The sequence below is a fragment of the Anser anser genome (genome assembly GCF_964211835.1).
Source record: "Anser anser genome assembly, chromosome: Z".
Classification (NCBI taxonomy): domain Eukaryota; kingdom Metazoa; phylum Chordata; class Aves; order Anseriformes; family Anatidae; genus Anser; species Anser anser.
The window spans coordinates 50,880,634-50,905,224 of record NC_139723.1 but is presented as its reverse complement, the minus strand read 5'-3'; the positions used below and the strand labels follow the sequence as shown (position 1 = coordinate 50,905,224).

The 24,591-nt window shown below is 38.2% G+C and overlaps 1 protein-coding gene across 6 annotated transcripts in view; it reads right to left on the bottom strand.

The window, feature by feature from the left end:
- Nucleotides 1-24,591, bottom strand: part of MLLT3 (MLLT3 super elongation complex subunit) — a 140,024-nt gene that overhangs the window by 6,478 nt on the left and 108,955 nt on the right. For 2 of the 6 annotated variants that reach the window (XM_083817976.1, XM_083817972.1), the window contains 5 exons: nucleotides 15,683-15,761; nucleotides 10,889-11,021; nucleotides 9,217-9,316; nucleotides 5,198-5,287; nucleotides 3,522-3,593 (listed from right to left, as the gene is read on the bottom strand). In XM_083817976.1, coding sequence (XP_083674102.1) covers nucleotides 3,522-3,593; nucleotides 5,198-5,287; nucleotides 9,217-9,316; nucleotides 10,889-11,021; nucleotides 15,683-15,761 — 474 coding nt within the window. Of the gene's footprint in view, nucleotides 1-3,521; nucleotides 3,594-5,197; nucleotides 5,288-5,330; nucleotides 6,419-9,216; nucleotides 9,317-10,888; nucleotides 11,022-15,682; nucleotides 15,762-24,591 lie in introns of those variants that run through there. The other 4 variants (XM_083817973.1, XM_083817974.1, XM_083817975.1 and 1 more) reach the window with 4 other exon arrangements.

Below are 24,591 nucleotides of genomic sequence, written 5' to 3'. Positions count from 1 at the left end.
CAGAAATCTTGTTGTCTTTCACGGGGTCACGATAACACCATCTACACCAAAACCACAGATTTAGGAACCCAGCTTCAGACAGCCAAATTTGAACATAGGGGACATGCAGCATTAACATCTCATTTCAGACTTAAATATCCCTACTATTTCACTGCAAATCACAGAGGGAAAAGAAGATGCCTTATCGCTGTAAACCATTTCTTTACAGTGAAAGAGGTCAGGGAGATTGCTTTTTAAAATGTAACTTCAGACCAACTGCTGTCTAGCCAATGGTCCAGCATTCGTCTAAATGGTCCAACATTTAGATCAAGATGCTCAGGATTGTCTCACAGGACTCATTTCTTGGTTAAATGTTCTTTTCCACCTGCCTTCTCCCTCTTGAATAATTCTTATATATCTTTAGGTATAATTATACTTCAGGATAACTTAGCTACAGATCCAGGCACTTGCAAGCTCAGTACCACACCTTTCCTATCTTCTCCTTCTTTGGGTGGATTTATTTGAGCTTCCTTTAACGAAGCATCTCAGGGAGAAACGCCTCTCCTGGGCAAAAGCCACATTCTCAAACAGATGCATTATTGTCATTTCCAACTCAGCTGCATTCCTAACTGCTGTCATTGCCTATAGACTTGGTAACAACTGAGACTGAAAAACCATCCTTTCCTTTTCACATCCCTCAGCAGCTCAGGTACTAGTTCAAGCTCTTTGACATCACCATTCCTTACAACCCTGATCTATACCTTCATTCTTCTCATGCAACATGCTTCTGTAAAAACTCCTTAAAAATGTGCAGTTAAGACTTTGACATGTACAAGAGATTATTACTTGCTCCAACATAAACTGAAGAGATGACAAACATTGCTCAGGAACACAGACCTCTGCTGCCACTCCATTTCAACATCACAATCACCTTTAAAACCTCTTGCAGCTATTTAGAGCTCTCTGTTGCACATTTCTGCACTCTTTCCATTGGCTCATGAAAGCCATCACCCTTCTCAAGTTTTATCCCTTGCTTTCCTGTCCTTTTCACTAGTCTCTATGGATTCGTACCTTTTGGTCTACAAGTCATTCCTAAACATGTTATCAATTATGTACTCTTTCCATATATTCGCTGGAAATATTTTACATTAACTACATAGCTTTAAAGCAATAAGGACATTTAAAATGGCATGACACATTATTTGTAAAGCAGAGAAGCACCAGTTGTTCAGTATTGTGAATGTATTTCTGTGAACTGACAAAATCATACGAACTAGAGAATTGCACAATATTAAGGGATTAAAGGCTTTAAAACCAAACTGCTTTTATTACAGTGTTATTTGTTTTGTAACAGCAAAAACCATTAGCTAGTGTAAGCGCGACTGTAAAGGCTAACAGACAAATGGTAAGTAACATGGCTCTTCCATTGAATTCTAGTAGCGCTCTGCAGCCAATATAAGACATCTGCCGACTGTGTCAGTAGAGTACTGCACCACTGTCCTGGAGTGCATAATCTGGCCATTAAGCCAGAAACTTTCACAGAGGTGCATCGACAGCTTACATGCACTCCAAACTGAGGGAAATAATTTGCAAGAACAGCTCCCCAAAACACGACAACACCAACTCTATATGAACCTGAAGATGGTTTTCAAAATTGCTCTTGTAGCCACCTATGTTCTATGCATAGACACCTCTGTGCTCTGCTGTGTCAAATGAAACAAATCACAAATTATGCCTTGGAAAACTGGTGAAATATTTGCTTAGGAAGCAAATGTAGCCAGCAGGACTGGGGAGGTGATCGTTCCCCTGTACTCTGCTCTGGCCAGGCTGCACATTGAGTACTGTGTTCAGTTTTGGGCCCCTCACTACAAGAAGGACACTGAGGCCCTGGAACGTGTCCAGAGAAGGGCTACGAAGCTGGTGAAGGGCCTGGAACACAAGTCCTGTGAGGAGCAGCTGAGGGAACTGGGGTTGTTTAGTCTGGAGAAGAGAAGGCTCAGGGGAGACCTTGTTGCTCTCTGCAACTACCTGAAAGGAAGCTGTGGGGAGCTGGGGGTTGGCCTCTTCTTGCAGATAACTAGTGATAGGACTAGAGGGAATGGCCTCAAGTTGTGCCAGGGGAGGCTCAGGTTGGAAATGAGGAGACATTTCTTCTCAGAAAGAGCAGTCAGGCATTGGAACAGGTTGCCCAGGGAGGTGGTGGAGTCACTGTCCCTGGGGGTGTTCAAGGAAAGGTTGGACGTGGTGCTTAGGGACGTGGTTTAGTGGGTGACATTGGGGGTAAGGGGATGATTGGACCAGATGATCCTGGAGGCCTTGTCCAACCTTAATGATTCTATGAATTTACAGTGTGGTGGCTTTTCAGTTTCACTTTTTATGTAAAAACTATAAGAATTAATGACTAATGTAAAGTGGACAGGGTGCTGTAATTCCTACATTTTACTTTCATGCAGTTATTTCCCAATATAGATAAAAACGTGCCATTCTGCAAGTGTGCTTTGGTGAAAAAAAGTACTAATTTGTACTAATGAAAAAGTGAACTTGTGAAACTACAGTACATTTAATAAGGATAACAAATATGTATCATTGTATTTCATAGCATGAAATCTAACACAGCCATCAGGATCCCTCTTTAACTAAGAATATTCATAACCATGATCTTCCTTTTCACTGCCCTGTGAGTTGTTTTCTGATCTTTACACACAATATTAACCCTGGACTAATAAACACTCAGAGATTAATGCTGAGGCTTACAAAAAAAATTTAAACACACTTATCCAAGTGCTGAGAAATTTGATAAGTGATTGCAATCATTTAGAAGTGGTACATATTTCCGTCTTTATAACAGGTTGACAAGTGGCACTTAATGGTGCAAAACATAATATAACAAAACAGACGTAATTGTAGAACAGATGGTTAATACTGCTTATTGCTTCATCTTCACAGTTTGTAATCTAATAGTATCTGACAATGCCACCCAAAACACAGAATGACAGCTCTTACTATTGGGTAACATGTAAATACATTTGGAGTCTTCTCAATTTGTACATTTTTTTATTTTACTACTTGCATGATTTCATAAGACTCAACCATACGTGTTTTCCCCAAAGTGAGTTTGACTTTAAATTCCATCAAAGGAAGCATTTTAATTGTGTCTGAGAAAATGCCTGCCATTTTCAGCAAAAAGCAACGAGATTTTTATCAAGTTATGGTGCACAGCTGTATATATTCTCCCATCCTGTTTTCATTATTAGTGATTCAATCTGTTGAAAAATATAATAACAAATTGGTGAAAAACTTCTCATAGACTTTCTTTTTCTGTCTTTGTTTGTTTTTTACTCTTGTCATTTGGTGTGGCAACACAATTTAAAGTTTGTATAAAAATTCCCTAAGCTGCACTGAAAGTGTAAGGGGTAGTAAACGGATTATACAGGCTTAAAGGATATTAAACCTGATTAGAGAGATTTAGATGAAAGGGAAAATAAATGTGACTTCACAACTTCAATGAGCACACTGTTATTTTTCATGAGAGTGCTCCTCACCTGCTGCAGTACATGTCTCTCTCTCAGTGTCATTAATCTTCTGTGGAGTTCTACTAGTTCATCGAGATATGCCTAGAAACAAATTCCCCCCCCCATAAACAACTTGTTAATTAAGTCATAGCTGTGTATTTCAAAAATTTCAGATGTCTTCAAAAACAATACAAAAGAAAATTTTATTTTAAATCTTCCTTGAGCTAAATTTTCTTACTCAACAGCCTGGCTTTCCTTAGCTTAATACAAACCAAATTTAAGTTTTTATGGGCTTTCTTAGATACTTCGTGACACTGAAAATCTTAAGGTACTGCTAACAGTATTAAGCCACCATTAAAAGTTATTCTGTCAGAAATTCAGAATAATCTTGGATAGCTGGGCTTGCCTCCAAGTATGATATGAGAACACAAAAACCCTAACAGAATAAACCAATTCATACAAAAGAAGTAATTAGTAGGAACCTTCCACTTCATTCAAAGTATATTTTTCAGATGCACAGAAATATATTTTAAAGAATTACAGGAGTTCAGGGGACAACCACCTTTTCCTTTTGGAAATGAGATGGTTCTTTGCTGTAGAAGAGAACCTCTCCACCTTAGCTGAGGCAAAAGGTGTGTAACAGACTTGGGATGTCAAAACGGCATCTTTAAAAAACATCTTCCACCTTTCCACACAAGACATGCAACCAAAGGCTCACAATCAAATCCCCCTTTCTCTCAAGCTGCATCATTAATTTTCTGTGTCAACAAGGAGACGTAAGGGGAGAAAGATCAAGAATGATTAATCCAATGGTAAATTCCACTTTCCTCCGTCATGGGGTATCAAACCTGTCCCACTTCTCCAAAGTATAAACTTTCTCCTTTAGCATGAGACATTAGAAACATTTTTTTCCTTTTCAACACAAAGAAATACACCACCAAGCTTAGGAAATTTAAAAAAAGTGCATGAATCAGGCCACTGAAAATCTAGCAACAGGTACTTCAACACTGGTCTCCTACCTCATGTTAGCACAAAGGAAATACTGCCCTATATAAACCTTGAGAGGAGATTGTCCACACTGGGAAATTACATTATGTTCATTCACACAAGGACTTAAGAGCTCTTATCCATGGCCAGCTGATGTGATTTTGAACAAAATTACCTTTCTAAGTGGTAAATGTAACTGTCGCTTCACATCATCCTAGTTAAAGTGTTAAATCACACTGCCGTTTCCTAATACACAGTCCTTTGAAAGGATTCTTGACAAGGGTTTTCATCAATGGGTTTATTGACTAGGATTACAGCTGTGAAGATTCCTGTTCAAAGACTATCCCTTCAAATCTAAAGCACAATGCAAATTCATGGTGGAAAGTAGAGAAAATAAGTGGTAAAAAAGAAAATAAGAAAATTCATGGCAGATTCCCACCTTGTGACATTTGCCAAATCACCAACATGGAGATAGAAAACATTTCTAGATAGCACGGAAGAATTACAACTCCCCCACACCCCCCAAAAAAAACCCAAAAAACAATTCCAAAAACAAAAAAGGAAAACAGAGAATGATCTGCATTTAAAGGAACCCAAAGCAAAGATATGCTAATGACTGAGGTTTTCACTCTGTAACAAACAGTATTTTAAGCTTGTTTCCAGCAAACATATTAATATCACATTTAAGGGTAGTTTACTGTTATTTCATTGCCATTTACCTTATCACAATCTCCATTCTTAATTTGTTTCTCAGATTTGTTTTGCTTTATTGGACTTTTCACTTCTAAAATCTGGAAAACAAAGAAAATCTATTAAAAAATAAATGCATCATTGGATACAATTACATAAGAAGAATTCTTTTATCTGTTAATAACACAAGGAATATTACTTCTGGAGAAAATAATCAAACTGGGCTGCTCATTATTTAATTCATACAACCTGCCCAAGTTATTCAGGAAAAAAAGCAGAAAATGCTGAGTTGCTGGAATGAGGTGATATCAACATTACCAATCCTAAGAGGAATTAATTTAACATCATTTAAAGCCTCCTCAACACTGTTCTGTATCTTTTGCATGCTGGTAAGAAAAGGTCTGATTTTGCAGATACAATATGATGCTGAAGTACCCTCCAGTGCCTTTGAAGTAACACATAAACAGTATACTTTTACTACAGGTTTTTTATCAAGGCTATCTCTTTCCTTCTGCAGTAGAGAAAGAGAGATTCTGAAACAGTCTTTGAAATGACTGCATGAGATATAATTAGGAAAAATATTACTAGACAGAAATTTGTCTTGCACTTATATGGTACCCTTCTTTCAATGCAATACAAAGCCACTTACTACATCTATGAATGAAGAATGCTTCATCCAGTACTGAAGCACAATTAAAAAGAGCATGTCAACAAGCAGCAGAACACCTTGCTTAATGTGAAAATTTTAGGACACAAATGAGGAGTGTTTAGGGGAAATAAAATTGTTGTTTGTTCTTTCAATTTCTATACACACAACATACATTTTTTGAAGTTAAAAGTAAACACCACATCATTCCCAACTTGCAATATCATCAGTTCTTCTGAAAAACATCAAGTGTTTCCAGCAAGATCCTGCACTTGGGCCAGGGCAATCCCAAACAGCACTACTTGCTGGGCAGAAAACATATTTATAGCAGCCCTGAGGAGAAGGACCTGGGGGTGTTGGTTGATGAGAAGCTCAACATGAGCCAGCAATGTGCGCTTGCAGTCCAGAAAGCCAACCATATCCTCGGCTGCATCAAAAGATGCGTGGCCAGCAGGGTGAGGGAGGGCATTCTCCACCTCTACTCTGCTCTCGTTAAAAAGCACCTGGAGTCCTACATTCAGCTCTGGAGACCGCAGCACATGGACCTCTTCAAGTGAGTCCAGAGGAGGGCCACAAAGATGATCAGAGCACTGGAGAACCCTTCCTATGAATAAAGACAGATAGCTGGGAATGTTCAGCATGGAGAAGAGAAGGCTCCAGGGATACCTCATTGCTGCTTTCCAGTACCTAAAGGGGCCCTAAAGAAAAGCAGGAGAGGGACTCTGACAGGGAGTGTAGTGATATGACAAGTGAGAATGGTTTTAAACTAAAAAGGGGTGCATTCACATTAGATATTAGGAAGAAATTCTTTATACAGAGGGTGGTGAGGCACTGGCACAGGTTGCCCAGAGAAGCTGTGGATGCCCCATCCCTGGAGGTGTTCAAGGCCAGGCTGGATGGGGCTTTGGGCAGCCTGGTCTGCTGGGAGGTGTCCCTGCCTGTGGCAGGGGGGCTGGAATTGGGTGATCTGTAACTGTCCTTTCCAATCCAAACCATTCTAAGGTTCCATGATTCTGTGATCAAAGGACAATACATATCAGACCATGGAGATTTTGTTTCACATTTTCTTGTAAATAAGACCAACATCAATTCGTGTTGATTTTTCCAAAATCATCCTGGACAGTCACAGCACAGTACAAAACTCAGCAAATAAAACAATGGAAATAAGGCCTGCAAAAACAAGTGTTCTAGACTACCCAGAACCCTCACAGACAGCTTTCTCCAAGTTGCTTCCAATTTCTACTTCCCTTGGTATAAATGACTAAAATTGCATATACGTTTCCCAGGGTGACAAGCACCATGAAAATATAGCAGACAGGTAGCTACTTCCCTGCAAACAGAAAACTGCAAATCTGAGTTAACCTTACCTAAAGTTTTATTTAGCCAAGAGTGATGCATGGCCAGAAAGCAAAACAGGAAACTTTTCAGAAGAAAAATCCCAGTTCTTCAAATTCAACACCCCTGGGGTTATTGCAGTGTAGGCCAGTGGAAGAAAACGTCTTGTCTTGAAAAAACAGGCCTCTAGGCATGGATCCAGTAGCTTTTAGATGCTTTTCTTGTTTTCAAACAAAGAAAATTCTTTGTTTTAGAAAAAAACTTAGCAAGGACACACTGTATTTGAAAAAGCTGCTTTCTTATAGTGCCGTTGATGTGTTAGTGGAATTGAACTTCTTAAGCACTCTTTTTTTAAATGAGATACAGCACTAATCACATCAGAGGACGCTGATATAGAAATATTAGCTTGTTCTTAGCCCCTTAATTCTACAAATGGACTTAGTCTACACAAGCCTGATTTCATCAGTCAAAAGCACCATCCTAGCAAGCAGCAATATGCTACCAAGCACAAACTTGAAACACTGCACATAATTTGAACTCTTGTAATACTTCATGTACCCTAAATTTTTCATTTGCAGCTCAGTTACAAAAATGTCAGAAAATAATGAGACATTCAGTTTTAGCTAGCTCACTGCTATTGTTTAGAGCATCTAAATGTGCAGGCAGACCTCTTGTTAGGTCACTGAAATGGAAAGGAACATGAAAAATGTGACTGAGTGGACTGCTGCTTATTGAGACTCACAATTTCTTAAAAATTATATTTCCTCTTTAGAAGTAAATGTATTCATTAAACAACAAGCCACAGATAGATGTTTGATTTTTCTTATGCTTATGTCTCCAGTAAATGCAATATTCTCTAAACTTTATGGTTTGTTTATTTCCAGAAAGAATCCCTTAAAAAAACTTGAAACTTATATACAGGTAATCTTAGAAAAGCCTACAGAATTTGTTGTAGATAAGAATGCTTTCTGGTCATGGAACCTCCTTTTTCGCTATGCACACACTCTACTGCCTGGTTTTCCCTCCAGAATATTTAACTGACATGAATACAGTTTTGCATTGTCAGTAAGCTTGTATTGGAAACCTTATTTAAGAAGAGGAGGAGAGGGGAGAGATAAATAAAATAAAACAAAATAAAACAAAAAAAAATAAAATAAAACAAAACAATTTGGGGAGAATATATAGGAAGGACTCATCCACAAGGCTCACCCTCTAAACTAAAAAAATTTGTTAATAAACATAGACTAACTACATAGACTCTATGTTAATACTGTAAAGAGCCATTTGTTGCCACCCAGTATATCACATGACTATGCTCTGCATGACACAAGTGATGCCAGGAGTCAATTATAGCTCCCTAAAATAAAAGAAAAATGATCTATTTTGTAAATTACAACAATCAATTACTTAAATAACATCAACTTTTACGTTTAATTTTTATGGTTAGAGATTACTGTACTGGTGACTGGGGGTGAAGTAACTAATTTTGATTGCTCCTTGCCACTTTTTGTAGCTGTAGCTTATTTATTTTTTTCCCCTAAAAAACAGAACTACCTTACTTTCCAACCTCAAAAATAATAATAAAAAGTTAGCTTTTATTGATATAAAATGAGTGCTTTTTCTGCTGGTGAAGTAAAGCCCTATGTCTCCTAGTAAAGTAAAAAATACTGCATCTTCTAGTCAAGCACTGGTGAGGGAAAGAGGACAAGAATAATGAATAAATTCCTGAAAAAAGGCCTATTAATCTGAACTGTGTCTACTGCTAACACAAACCCAAAACTGTGTGAATTGTAAAACCGATGCTGTAAAGCCAGCTTGCAACTGCTTACCTTACAAAGTTAATACATATGGAAAGAACATATTCTGTAAATACTGATAAAAATGATAGTTTACTCTACAGTATTTGCTAAACCAAATACTTATCCATCTCCTAAAAAAAAAAAGCAAACAACCCACCCTCTTATGTAAATTTTCAAAGTAATTTCATTTAAGTAATCAGTTACGTAAGTTCCCCATCTGCAAGACATGCTCCTATGCCAGGCTTGCATTTATGAATCCTGACTTTACCTGGTTGTTGTTGGTTTTTAATAAAGGTGGCGCTGCTTCATGATGTAGTGGTGAGGAAGCTGAACTGCTGTCACTGTCACTGCCATCACTCAGACTAACCCTATGGAAAAGCAGAGGCAAGAGTTTATACTGTGAGTCAAAAAGCTTCTTACATGGGTGAACCAAGCTTATACTTTGTGAAAGGACACCAAGAATTGGCTTCCCTTGCTAAGGAACCTATCATTAATCAAAGTCCCTTGGAAAAGTGCTGCTCAGTAGTGCAGGGCTGCACTCTGGAAAAAATTCTGTGTAGCACAGAGAACGAGACTGCCTGCCTTCACTTGGCTGAAATTACACTGCCCAGTTACCAGCAGCTAACATTAAAGAAACGATTAAATATTTAGAAAATTAAACTGCTGTTTCTAGCATTTCTGGAGTGAGTCTGTATCTCAGCCATGTGAAAGGAGGAACGTGTTTTTCAGAGACACTTTTCTGCTCTTCTAAAAGCTTTCTAAAAGTTGTACTTCCTGCTTGGAAATGTGATTCACTGAAAAGTTCTTTGTTTCTTGTCATAAATAACACTCTTTTTCCTGGCTAAAATTTAAAAACTTAGTATCACAAGAAAGGCCAAGTGAAAAAGCTCATATTCTAGTCAGTCTCACCCTTCATTTACTTAGGAACAACAGGGAATATTTACTCACAAGAAGGAAAAAAAAATATTGAGGATATACTAGAGAGAAATATTAGCCTTAAGTTTTGTTAAAAACTAGAACAAAACTTGTAAATTTAAAACAAGTTGATCATAAGAATCCGTTACACAACTACGGATGTGAACAAATTCTCAAATTGCTGGTCTTCCTGCTCTTTTTCTCTATGATTTCAGCTCCAAAAGTGCACCAGGGAAGCAGCTGATGTTCACTAATACTTTCCTACTACCCTCCCATTTAAGCAGTTGCTGATAGAGGCACTCAGGTGTTACGCACTAACAAATTGTAGAACAAGCAAAACCTTTCAGATCAGACAAAGAACCCACTATGAAAAGGTTTGAGGGAGTCTGTGCTTCAGGTTTTCCATAACCTTCAACAAGATGCAGATAGAGCTTCAAGCTGCCTGAACAATAGCTGAATTTTGGAATGCCCTCTTGAGGATGCAGCTAGGAAGCTGAACCATTTTTAAAAAGTAGTTTCTGTAACTGATACTTGCTTTACCTTCTGTCTGCACTTTTACTTATCATTTACTATATGCAGTGGAAAACTAGCTTGGAATTCCACTTGGTTGATTCTGATCCTATTTAACAACCTAAACTAAAGCTGGTAAGCAGAGAGGTCTTGAAAATGATACACTATGTACAGAATAGCTCATCTGGCAATTAAAGGACTTAATTTTATCTCTTTTATGCCAGAGAGTAATTATGACTGCTCCCTGAAGTCACAATGGCATGAAATCAAGGAAAGTCAGATGGATGTGGCTCATCATAACCATGTGGTTTAGAACAGAAATAGTTTATATTGGGAATGGCTATATCTGACAGTTTTTAGGAGAAGCACTTTTATATGCACATCCCTTAAAAATAAGAGTCTGAATTATCTGTCCATTTGCTACTCAACACTCTTTAAGAACATTAGAACTCACCCCATTAGTAACAAGCAAATTGTTTTGGCCACCAGGCTATCTGCAATCACTAGACACTCACCTGCGACTCCTGCTCCCTCCTCGTGTATTTATAGGACGTTCCAATTCAGAATCATTGTCATTCTCATCTGCTTCATCTGATTCATCTTCATTATCATCTGAATGCAGATCTTTCATTATAGACCTCAATGGACCTGAAACAACAGAAACAATAAAATACGCAAATGAAGTTCACTTTGCAGTGTTCAAGGCAAAACACTCAACTTTGCAGATTACAGAAAGTTACCCTCCCAGCATGGTGTTGGGAGGGGAGTGTCAAATATTAAAAAAATGAAGTAATACACTGGGGGCTTATGCTGCTGGCACTTATTAATGAATCATTTACTTACATGAGCAATGCAGTAAGCTTCAATAGACTTACTCATGACAGTGAAGTGACTTGTGTTCAAGTGTTTGCAGGTTTGGCCCCCTGGAACATAGCTGAAGTAAATAAAATACTGTCATGACAAGCATTCTCTGTGCATATTCTAATTTAGGAGAAATGTAGTATTACTGTGTTATTATCAGAAGCAAGATTCTTTCACATTGCTGGGCTTTAGCTTTTCTTGCTTTCTCAAAGGGTATTATACACCAGTACAGATCTATAGGGGCCTATTGGTAATAGTACATTTGTTGTGTTAATTCATGTATTGAGAAGCAGCGTCTAATAAATCGTTCTGACTGTAACTTGTACTGGCCAAGGCAGTCTTTGTCTTCCCATTTTTGATATATTTAAATTTAGCTGTTCCCTGTATTTCAAGGTCAATTTCAGGTCAAGTAAGCACTTTGCCAATGTTTGTATGTAGACAATGCATCGATTCCACACATCATCATCCTCTTTTCCAGAATTAATATAAGACACGGAGCTCGACTTGCTCATAAAACTGTAAGAAATTCAGTTTAGGATTTTAGTTCAACTTTACTCAATTAATTTTGCTGTAAAAGACAGTTACAGAAAAAAAACATATTTAACATATCTGGGAAAACTGCCGCTGCTTGAAAGAACAATGGGTAAAAGCAGCTTAGAAGAGCAAAGGAAGCAAAGTTGATGCCCCAGGGCATTAAATTCTGAAGAATCTCAGCACATCTGAGATACAAAACTGCTAGCAAAAGCAACAGTGATGTCTGCAATATCCACAGTTACTATCAGGTTTCTTTAATACCCTCAACCGAGGAACCATCAAGTACCAATGTTAATGAAGTAGGCCTCAGTGCTCTCCAAAGGGAGAACTTTACCACTCTGTATTTGTTAACGGGAAAGAGTCAGGGAGAGTTAACCCTGGTCACAGCCAAAACAGAAGAGAGACCTCTGCCTGCCCATACCCCTAACAGGGAGGGTGCTCCCCTGATAGGAAGAGCAGCCCTGTGGATTACTCCAGACCTGGCAAGACTCCGGTCACAGGCATTTTGACCTGTTTTGTGCAAGTGACTTCAAAGCCACTGTTGAGAATGATTTATCGTTAAGGCTGCACAAGAAATTTCCTAAGTTGGGCAGTGTGGGAAGGTTCAGATCCCTGGTTTCTTTTATCTATTTGCACATCTTGAGGTTGGGTGGCAACAGGCCCAGATGGTGCCACTCAGAAAACTTCTGGTGGGCCAGACACTTGCACAGGCCACAAGGAAAGGTGAGTTCTTGTCCATAAGGCAGACTTCTTGTCCGTACAACCACTGCTAATCTGCAGAAGCAACTGATTTGTGCTTTGTTTTCTGCTTCTGCTTCAGTACCAGGCAGACCATGCTCAGCCATTTTCAAATGCTAAGTTGGAGTCCATCTGATTATCTAACCATCCAAACTCTTTCCTCTCGGGAAAGGGTTCCCTCCTTGGATTTTCATAGGAGTAGTGACCATATTTCCTTTGAAACGGAGGAGAGAGGGCACTTGTAGGGGCATCAGCACAGGAATGAAGGAAGAATCTGCCCATTTTGCAAAATATTTTTGCTGACAGGCTTGGCTCTTGGCATGGAAGACATGCCAACAAGAAACAACAAATAGGGGACTAAATAAATTGAGGTAAAGGGTTAGAAAAGAGAATTAAATTACAAATATATGAAAAAGAAATCCATATTTTAAGAGAGATAAAGAGATAAACACATGGGTATTTCCACAGGCTAGCTTTAACCTAGAAAGGCTAGTTTCCTTACTAGGCGAAGATACTAACAACTACTTTTGCAGTCCTACTGAAAACAGTAGTCTTTCTCTGTCTGCACTAAGAGCAGAGACGTTCTACTCAACTCCATTGACCAAAGTCAGCTCACAAGAATGCATTTGTCTCCTCACCACAAAGTACAGGCAGGAAAAAAAATACAGAAAAGACCAGATAAAAAGATTGATGAAAGGAAAGAATCATCATGCTCTTGATGAAAAAGCAGAACAAAAGGACAATGACAGGGAAGGTAAAATCAACCCAAAACTAATTTTGTAATGAAATTTAGTGTGACATGAATAACAGATCTTGCATAAAAGATCAGCACATAACTCAAAAATATGGAAAATGGTAGCTATGCTGGCAGTAGGTTGCAAGTCATTCAGTCCTTTATTTTATTTTTAAATAGAAGAAAAATGAAAAACAGCACACTCTCCTCATGCTCTACATAGGCTGCTCTTCCAAGTTTGAGCTAACTCATTATCCTTGCCTATGTCCTTTTTTCCACGTACAGCAGAGGGATATTTTATCTTCTCCCTTGCTATCTTCAGGGACAATCTGACAGCCCTATCTCAAGCTCACAACAGGCTGATACTTCCTTCTTGGAGAAAAATGAGCGCGGACTCCTGACATGCATCCATGGCAGACAGCCCTATAGGCCTTCAACAATCTGACATTCAGACGTGATTTCATGAAATGGAAGACCATGTCTGCGACTCTGAACAGGTGTTTTGTAACTAAGCTGGTTGACTTCTTCAGTAGACCTTAACAATCTGTAAAGCGTTAAGTTTTAGGCCTTTTTGGTAGCCATGTTACTGTTAGTACTCTGCTCCTTGCTAACACTTAATTTAAAATTTCATGACAATGTCTTTTTAAAGGTTAGAGAAGAAGTCCTCTCCTAAAGGGTCAGAGTGGCTCAGGAGAAACTGAAAACTAGGAGTTGCCCAAGGGAAAATGTTCTTGGCAAGGAAACACAGAAAACTCAGAGTAAGCCCTGAGGGCGAAAGAACTTGAGAAAACTTCAGTTAGCCCAATGTTTATCTGAGAAGAGGTGAAGAAAGTTCATCCTGTGGTGCTTCTGACACTTGAGTGAGCACTTGATTCTGAATACAAAGGAAAAAGAGCAATGGCCCTTGCAAGTAACATTTAGTTAGGGAATAAAGCATGGGTTCTGACCAGAACACAACATATACAATGCAAATATATTAGAGTATGCCAAGTGCTTCATCCCTTGTTATATACAAATGCACAACACCTGGGCACAGCTGATGCTGTTAGTTAACAAAAAGTCCCAGAAAGAAGCAATAATCACTATTTACTTGACAAGAAAGAGGAGATGCATATACCACTTCAACATTTTTCACACCAGAAGGAAAATCTCCCACTTGTGCTTGAGAAGGTACAGAACTGAAAGACAGTCTGTGGTTTGTCTTATATATATGACCCAGGAGAAATAGATGGATCCAGTTTGCCCAGAAGAAAACACCACATCAACTTGTTATTGCCCAACATAAGGATAAGGAAGGTAACATAACAGGAATACAGGAACGGGTATCCAAATCTGTTGGCTTGTAATGACAGCTCACACCACTAATGAGGTTTTCATGAGTGCAGAAATGTTTCAACGAGATAGGTTTTTGTTTAGCCTTAGTTAGAAATCAAATGCCTGAAATCAGCCATCAACCACAGTGCACTTCAAGGCTTGCTTTCTTTCACCTGTAGTAATGCGTCCAGAACATGTTATAAAATCAGTACCAGTCACCTCCAGAAAGGCAGCAGGACAGGCACGTATAATACATAGACCTTTGTAAAAACTGTCTGCCTGAGGTACTAGTGTATTTTCATAACCTTAAAAGCAAGTCTACCATTGAGGAATAAAAATGGATAAAACAGATGCAATATTAATTAGTCAAAAGCTGCTTTTTTAATGCTTCCAGATCCAAAGAACAAAACAAAAGCTGATTAAGAATGTATCAGTTGTAAAACCTTACAGCTCAGGGAAAATTGCCAAGCAGGAACTAAGTAGTTTAATAGATCATGTAGAATGAATCTCAACTGATTTATAGAAAACCTGCTTTGGCAAGCTCTCTGGGAAGAAAATTGCATTTCTTTACTGAGTTCTGAGTAAACCATAATTATTGGCCAAAAAAACAAAATGTAAACTTAACGTCAACTTAAAATCTAACTATATTCTTCCCCTGCCATGTTTCCAAAGGTAAGCCGGCATGCTCTGAAAACTTCCCCATAGCACAGGAAGATCACGACCCTTGGGGGGGATATCCACATACACACAGTCATGCACTTCCCGTTGGAAGCAATGCCAGCCTGAGCAGGGCTCCAGATGGCACACAGGTGCCACGCGACACAAACCTGCAAAAGGAAAGCCTCAAGAACAGAAGCTCTTTGGAGTTTAGCATTTAAATTGACTGGCATGTCATCTGGTGCTTTAGAACAAATAGCCTTCGTGCAGTTTTCTCAGATAGACACACATCATCTCCCCTTTTTATCTGCCCTTACAGTCAGATCTGCAAACACCTGAGCAAAAGTCTCTAAGGCAAAACAGTGACCAGGCTGTAAAGTCAACAGAAAAGTGAGAATGAGATGCTATCAGTTGTTTGTATTGGCCCCTTCATTTCACACATTTCTTTCAATTTCTTTTCCTTCCTGGGTACCTTGTTGTCTGCTGTTTTGAGATGGTGTAAAACTGGAGCTGGAACTGGAGCTGGAACTGGCAGGACTGGGCTGTTCAGACTTAAAAAGAAAAAAAAAAGAAAATAAATAACATTGTAATAAACATTTTTTTTTGCCTACAACTCTTACTTTTAGCTACTGTTTAAGGCATGCTGTGAAGAAAAAAACTACTGAACAGAAAATATTCTCGGATCTCCAGATGCCAGCAAGCCAAACGTTATTCAAATTGCTATGCACTCAACATACATGTACACTGTATCATGTACAGGCTTTACTAAAGTCAGTTTCTCAAAAAGAAGATACCATGTTTGGAAGGCTATTCAACATGTAAGCCTAAATGAGTTTATAAGAGAATGGACCTAAGGCTACTCTGTCCTCGCCATACTGCGGTTGCAACATTTTCCAAATTAAAAATGATTTAGTGGAATATAAAGAGAGAGAAAGACATGAGAAGATCAAGCTAAACGCCAGAAAACTCTAATCAGTTTTCTTTCCTCATCCTTGGAAAATAAGTCTTAAGATGAGTGTTTAGAATAATTTTTCTTTGCTGTAACTTTATTTCTTAGTATCACAAGATTTTCCTTACATAGTAAGGTCCTATGGATTGCAACTGTGACTAAACCAGAAAGACTTCATTATTTTACACAGGGAAATTATTCTGAACCCACAGATTTAGTTTTCTATCCCAAGGCTAGTTTTCTATCCAAAACAGAGTTGTTAACATCAGTTTACATTATTTATCAAGCAGTCAGTTATATGGACTGTTTTCTACTGCTGTTTAAAAAGTACATATTTCCCTCTAAAATTCTAAAACATTTCTTAGAAAGTCCTATTACTTCATCTAGACTCAATTCTGTACAGATTTTCCCACACTGTCTATGGCTTATGAGCATTGCACTGAGAATTCTTGCCTCCTGACCTCCTTGTGTTATCTTAGGCTTGGTGGCTTGCAGTGTGCGGTTGGTATCTACTTGCACACACAGCTGAGTATATGAGACAAGAACAAATCTCGTACATGGGTATAGGGAATGCCAACAGAGAACACAAAACAGGAAGTGTCCACATGGAAAGCTTGGTGAAAATGTAGGTTATGTAGTAATGATCTAAAAATCTACTACTGAAAATAAAACCTGCTTAATCTTTGAACTTCATATGACTTCATTACTGTGACATGTTAACCAGGCTAATGGAAGTTCTCTGACTCTCCTTGCCCGTATAATAACTCTTGAGATTAATCTGGAACTAAAATCCTTGTCAAAAATCACAGCAGTAATATCCAGTCATTGCAAAACTTAAGAGTTTTCATGCACATCGGTAAGTAAGCCCAACAGTTGCCTTTTCTCCATAAAACAATCTATTGTTGCTTTTCATAATGAACAGGCAGATTTACGGCCTTTCACCGCCTTTTCTCACACTGAAAGATGCCTATCTGGGCAACAGAATGTTTGAGAAAAACACCACTGACATCTGCTCTCCTGGAATGAACACAGTTCTCACAAACACAGTCAAAATATAAATTCTGGACATGACTGTATGGGTATATACAAATTGTATACATGTGAACCAACCCTCTGCAGGTAAACCCAACCCAATGAAGAATAAAATCCCTTTCTGACTTCTCACTGACAAGTGCAATTCTAACATGGTTCACAGGATGGGAACTTTTTTGAAGATATGGCAGCACTGCTTGGCACTACTTCAAAAAAGCCAAACAATTCTCTAAAAAAAAATTTGTAATGCCTGAATTTTCTGCAGAACCCTTTTTTTTTTTTTTTTTTTACTGGCTGATTTTCTGATTTTAGCTGTAAAATAAATCTGATGAAATGACATGATACAGACTGTACTGCTAAAGAACACAAATCAATGCAAACTTTAAAAACATTACCATTCTGGAAACTAATTTCAGTCTTCCAGCTGCAGGTTAGACATCTGGCTTATCTCTCACTTTCTGCTTTTTGCAGCAAAATTACTAGCTGACTACTGGTTTCTGCAGATTTCCATGAAAAATATTTTTTCCTTTATTAATATCCACACCAACAGTAGATTATGTAAAATCCATTCCTTTAATAAAAATCCAAACACTATCGTATTCAATTTAAAATACTTAAAGAAGTGCTAAAACTGTAAAAATAAAAAAATAAATCACATAGCTGCAGAGTATTTACTAGTAAAACTTCATTTTCCTTTTGAGCCACTTTAAAAATGAAAAAAAGAAAAAAGGGAATAGGACTGATCTTGTTCACAGCATAAGGCATACAAATATCAGTGCAATTCCTCCATTTCAAAACTTTCTCCCAGTATTAACTTAAGAAAAAGGACCACAGCAGTAATGGTTATGAATGCATATAGGAGGGAATTGCACTAACTTTAAGAGGCCAAACCACAGAAACTCCCAATGAAACACAAATGGTCATCCCTACTTGTTTAAAAGGGGTTTTTAATGCCACTTGAAACCATTACTTCCTTAAACTGCCCTACCTGAACATTTATTCCAAGAAATACAGATTTGCATAAATGTTAAAAGTGTTAACTGCTGAAAATGAAACATTTTTTCTGCTCTGAGAAACCTGAAGTGCAAACACACTCAAAGGACGGAGCAAACAGCTGCTTTTAGCATAAGAACGAACATTATTAACAGAAACAACTTGACTTTCAGAAGGAACTAAAAATATGCCTTCCATATATGAATATGGATTAGCGCCTATAGCACTACAGCTTCTTGTTAGCAGAAGCTATCTTTTGTCACTTAAGCAATGCTTTTTGACAGCTTTACAGGCTGTTATCCCAAGGACTTAGATATTTATGGCTTTATTCACTTGGGCTTTCTACTCTTATCCACTGGTTACTAACCACCAAGTAGATTTTTTTAATGGGTCTGAAATTAGCTAAAAGGGTGCCCTTCAACAATAGAAGCCGAAGACAGGACCAGCAAAGACCTTCTCTCATGTCCTTTTCCTGTTTTACTGGTTTTCTCTTCCTGCAGACAAACTAATGAGATTTGGGCCCAAACTGTTCATTAGTGCAATGACCCGATATAATTTATTGTGCTCAGTCTATTTTGTTTTACTGCTCTTGCACTGATGCACAGGAGACGCTGGCTGCTTTATTACTCGTCTCTGAGGGATTCTGTGTTTTGAAACTGTTCATCAAGAAAAGGGACTTCTCCCCAGCTCAGGTTTTGCCTGAAAAGGTACTGTTTTGATCAGCTCACTTGGCTTCTGTCCATTATGAGCTCTCTCTTCTTTGTTTTCGGTAAGTAGCACAACAATTTATTCTCAAGCTAGAAACAATTTTCAGGTAAACTCACCCGTTTATGACATGGCATAAAAGAGAGCTGTTTGCATAATACTTCATGGCTGGTTGGAATCTTGTAGCAAAATGAAAAAATAAACCCCATCATTTAAAGCTCCTTACTTACGCTGAGAAATAGAAAACATCTGCATGTGGGTGACAAGGGCTTTTCATACCTTCCCCTGAACCACCATTAAAGGAACCTAGTGTATTATTTCCTGAAATAAAATTGAAGTGCTGTAGTAATATCCCACTTCCTATCAGCTTCTCTACATATTTCCTGGTTTTAGGCACAACAGTCTGAAGACTGAGGTTTCCCTGTGCTATACGTACTGAAAACTCTACCCACTTAAAACCGCTTATAGTTGGGTATTATTTCTACTTCCACTTTGCCAGAAGTTAGCTTCTCAAGAAGAAGGAACACGTGCCGTAGGACAAACCTTCTTCTAACAGGACTGCTGTACGTAAAAACTTCTGCTCCGAAGTGCCCTGTCATCGACCACCGCTTTGGCTTTCAGGAGAGAAATCCAACCTACCTGTAGCTCAACAAACACCACCAGAGAACAACCCCGCCTCAACCACCCACATCTGCCTCTGCCACGGGAAGGCACCGCTTCCGTGTCCTCAATGCTCTAAGTCAGAACTGAGCTGCCTGCGCCCTGCCAAATTCTGTGCCACCACATCGCAGCTCCAGCACCTGCATTGGCAATTAACCTGCAAGGCAGGGTAAAACTGTCCCTTTTTAGCCATTGAGAAAAGTTAGCTTACAGACTGCAAGCTCACAAAGATGGTGGAAGAACAGAAGTACTGAGAATAAAAAAAATCCTTTTCTTACAGAAATGGAAAAAAATATTCCTAACTATGATGTTTGAGAAATAACAAAGTATTGAGAAAAGTAGTTTAAAACTAAGAAGATGCAAAATTTTAACAGGAAATGCCAGATCATGTATTTTTGAGAGGTATGGGGAACTAAAATGGAATTTGATCTCTCACAACAAAAGCTAACATGCAGCTTAGGTAACAACTGAACCTTTATTGCATATTAGCATATTATTCACTTTAAAAATATATGTGCCTAAATGCAAATGCATATGGATGTATAGTTTCTGGATGACTTTTAATTAATTACAACAAATACAAATGCATACAGATGTGTATTTTCTTGAGATTTTTTTTTTTACCAGAATTATGCATTAAAGAAAAAACATATCCAAACAAAAGAAAAAATGGGAAGATGAAGATATGCTACGTAAATTACTTTTTCAATGAATTTTCTCTATCTTGTAAACTCAGTGGTACAAAAGCCTTGTGGAGAGAGAATGACAACTGTGCTTATGCACTCTTGTAGATGTGGAAAGGCCAAGCTAAGCCAACAAGCAATATACAGGTATTGATTTTCTGGGAGTTTGACTTTACAACTCTTTTAGTTTTCCTTTAAAAACTTCCACACACTCTATCCACAAAGCTCTCACAAGCCAGCTGGGCACAAAAGAGAGAAATAGATTTTAGGAAAAAAAAAGTCTAACTCTCAGTCTTAGAACTAGATAAAAGCTAGAAAATTCAGACTAGGCGTTAAAGCCAATGAGATAGTTTTCACTCAACTAATCTACATGTTCTGTTCTATGACTGGACTAATAGCAAAACGAGAAGATAGGTGGTAGCTGTTCTGGTCAGCCCTGACAGCTGCTGCATGGGAAGTCAAAACTTTCCAATTCTCTTCTGTTGCCCTGTTTTCTCTGCTGTGCCTTATTTTATATACCAGTGCTGAGAAGGGCAGATGTTGTTGTAGTCTCAGTTCACTATCTGGGAGAGTGAAAGGACAGTCTCTTGTCACCTTCAGTGCCATAAGGCGGCTGATCATCTAAATTCTCCCAGATTTAAGGTCCTAGTATTAGAAATCAATGTGCTCCTATTAACAAAGAAACAGCTGGAGAACCGCCTGACTACTTGTAAAACTTTTATGGATGTTATTCTGCACTACGGTACATTTCCATACCATTAGAGAGTGGGTCTTCTCTGCAGGTACTCACAGACTTCGCAAATTCACCGTAGTTCCTCTCTCTTCTTATGTAGCTCAAACTCTGTGCAGTGCTCCCAGCACAAACCTACTCTAAATATTCAGTGTGCAGAAATCCGTGAAAACCATACACATCAAGTAAAAACAGACCTAAACATCTGAGAAAGAAAAAAAAAAGCAGCTTTTCTTCTAAACTGCTGCAGTGGAGTCCCTGCACACCATCTTTGCTATTACCACTGACTCCTAAACCAATGTACCAGGAAAAAAAAGTTATTCTCAAAATTTCACACAGAGTACCAATGCAGCTCTTCCATGACAGCAGTGTTGGCCTTGTCAGTTTTTATAGGGAGGTTTGTTATATTTAGTCTTTGCTCAAATGTGATTCCTGGGATTTAAGTAATTACATTAAGATCTCAGCTTTCATTTCTGTACCTTCCAGTTTCAGTAAAAAGCTGTACGGAGAAATAAAAAAAGCTTTGTAATTAAAAAATCTCAAATGCTAGAACAAATTAAAGCCGTGCAAACCATTTTCAGAGCTTGGTATTTTTTAGCCAGTCTAGTAATACCATAGAGTGAACAATAATTTTCAGATGCCAATGCTGCGGTTGCCAACAGCATGACACATGAACGTTTTTCTCAATAGATATTTTTGAAGCATCTGTCAGTATGGTTCCTAAGCACTCGCTCTATGCTAATATTACTATGCATTTGTGTAATGGCTTTCACAAAAGTTTATGCATATTATAAACACATCGTACTGTGCAGTGCTGATTCTCTGAGAAAAAAAAAAAACAGAACACAGAACAGATTGCCAGATTTTTACTGGTCTTTTACCATTTACAGCTGACATCTGTGTTCTGTATCGTTGCCTCCAAATGTATTTCTACCAATTAATACAAAAAAATAATGCTCATTTAAAGCTCCTCAATACTGAGTCCACTTTGCAGACTTAGAATAGATTTCTGACATTGTGATTTCAGCTCTGTTAGTAGAGAGAATTTTGCAGTTGTTACATAACAAGTAATAAGTTAATAACACAAGATAAAAAACAATAACATCTCTAAAAGAAAGAGCTGTGTATTTTTAAACTACATTTTACTCAAAGCATTATAATGCATTGTCATATAGTTGTAATTGATACAGGTAACTGAAGTTATTATAGTACTAAAAATACTGGCTAAATTAAGGTCTCTTTCCATGTATTATAACCCTTATCAATCAATCTGGAGTTTCACAACATTCAAAGGATCAAAAAGACTGTATATGGCACAAATAAACCAAGCTGAATCATCACACCTACAAACTGTTTTCTTTGGCTAAAACTGTAACATCTACCTTGCAAAATTTTATCTACTCCTCATGGTCCTCTGCCAAAGCGAATTTAGGTTAACAAGAACACTAAGAGTGGCTGCTTCCCTTTTGCAGTCTCCAGCCTTGAGCCTGTGAACTGCTGTGCTCCAGAATATTCAGACCATTTTTTAAAATTGATATTCAGGCCCACTCATATTTTATTCTCCTTAGGGAAGGTGCTATGCAATAGGCACCATCTTGAAATCACATTCTTTTCATCTATAGAATAAAATGACAATGTATTAAATAAACTCTATTACTGGGCAACAAAAAATATGGATACAATGAAAGAAATTAAAATTATCACAGCTTATATTTACTCCTTTTTTGTCATGGTTTAAACCATAACACTTTTGTAGCTGATAATTTGAATCATTAAAAGCATACAGGTCAGACTCATATGTAATCTCCTGATAAGAGTAAGGAATGGCAATGCCATTGGTTCAGTTACTGCTGTTCCTGCTATCCACTATCCACAGATATATCTTCCCTCAAGAGTGCTCAGGCACCAGAAGAGCTGACTGTCAACTTCAGCTGTAAAATACAGCTCTCCTGGTGACAGGGTATATATTAGCCTCCTTTAAACATTCTCCTGTATTGCTCCGAGGCTGTGATGCAAATTCTCTGACTACCTAAGCAGATTCAGACAGGTTCACTGCTCCATGTATCCCTATCTCCTAACTCTGCTGCCTGACGCATCAACTCCTCCAACATGGAATATCATTTCCTTCACTTCTGCCAGGTGGCTTGCAGCGCTGTTAGTTTTCAGTAAGCAATTCCTTCACAGAGATTCCAACATATGACAAAAACAGCTAGCGTGTCTCAAGATCATTAAAAAAAACCTACATACAGTCCCCTAGAATTATGCAGCCCTGTCTTGCTATCCTACATGTCTATGCAAGGAGTATCATTTTCAATGGGATAAAATCACCACTAATGACCACATTTTTAGCAAAATAACAAGTTAAATACAAATTTTTGAATGGTATGAGATGTTGCTGCTTGGACAGGAGCATTTGACATCTCACTTAAGTCCTCAAAGTCCTCAAAGTATTTCAGTTTGCCAAGTAATTTATATTTTCAAGGGGAGATACAAACCTTGGCTTTTAACAGAAAAAGATAGGTTTTATGGGAATTACTACCAACATAGCTGAATGTTTTACTCAAAGTTAATTGTTTATTTGTTCAAAGGAATTAGTTTGAAGAAAAATCCATCTTACAACAACGTGGTTTTAAAAAAAAAAAAAAATCAGCTGTGCTAAATTACTAAGCTGATTAAGACAGCACCACTGAATGACAAAACAATTTAGTTAAACCAAATTCACACCAACACTTCTTAATACAAGTAAATGACAGTTTTCCTGTTGCCAGTGTGGTGATGGATGACTATCTTCAGCTAATGCAAAATTTATTAGCAGAATTAGTTACAGGCGTGTTCTCTGAACAGTAACTGCTGCTCGACATGAACTGATTTTGAGATGGAGGACTGGATGCTATTGCTATGTGGAAGCAGGCAGCCACGCAAAGGGCAAGAAATGGCACTGCTGGATTACATCTGCTTTGAGTTATTTTGTATACCAGGGTCACATGCACATGTTGACACTGAAAGAACAATTACATACAGAACAATCGTCTACAGGTACTGGCATCCTTGAATTTCAGGCAGGCATCAGATGATCACCTAAAGCATTCCTCACCCATTCAGGAAGAGCCCCCCAAGACACCCCCAAGGTACAACATCAACCACAGACACCTCAGACAACTCCAGGACTCCCTCCGCAGCATGGACTGCTGAAAGGTGTCACCTCATCAGCAGGCAATAAAATGCCATCAATTCTACACATCCATGATAGATACTCCACCCACAGTAGCAGAGTGCTCAGACAGCCCTCATTCTCCCTGACAAAATTACACTCCAGAGGATTACTAAGCCTTTAAAATATAAAAATTACATTGTGTGTTTATGGTCTGTCTTGGAGAAATCACATCAGTCATCACTCTAGATTGCATGTTTTTGAATGGGAAATTCTATGAAAATTATCTAAGGAATTTCACAGTGAGCTTGGCAGCAAACTTTCAAAAGTACATGCCATTTTTGCCAAAGAAAACAACTATAAACTTGGTGGTTCCGCATTAAAAAGGCATAAAAGCCTCAGATAGATCTAACTGTTGTAGACGGAGTTAAAGTATTTCAGCTGGTAACTAACAGGTGTTGGATTTTATGGTAATTAT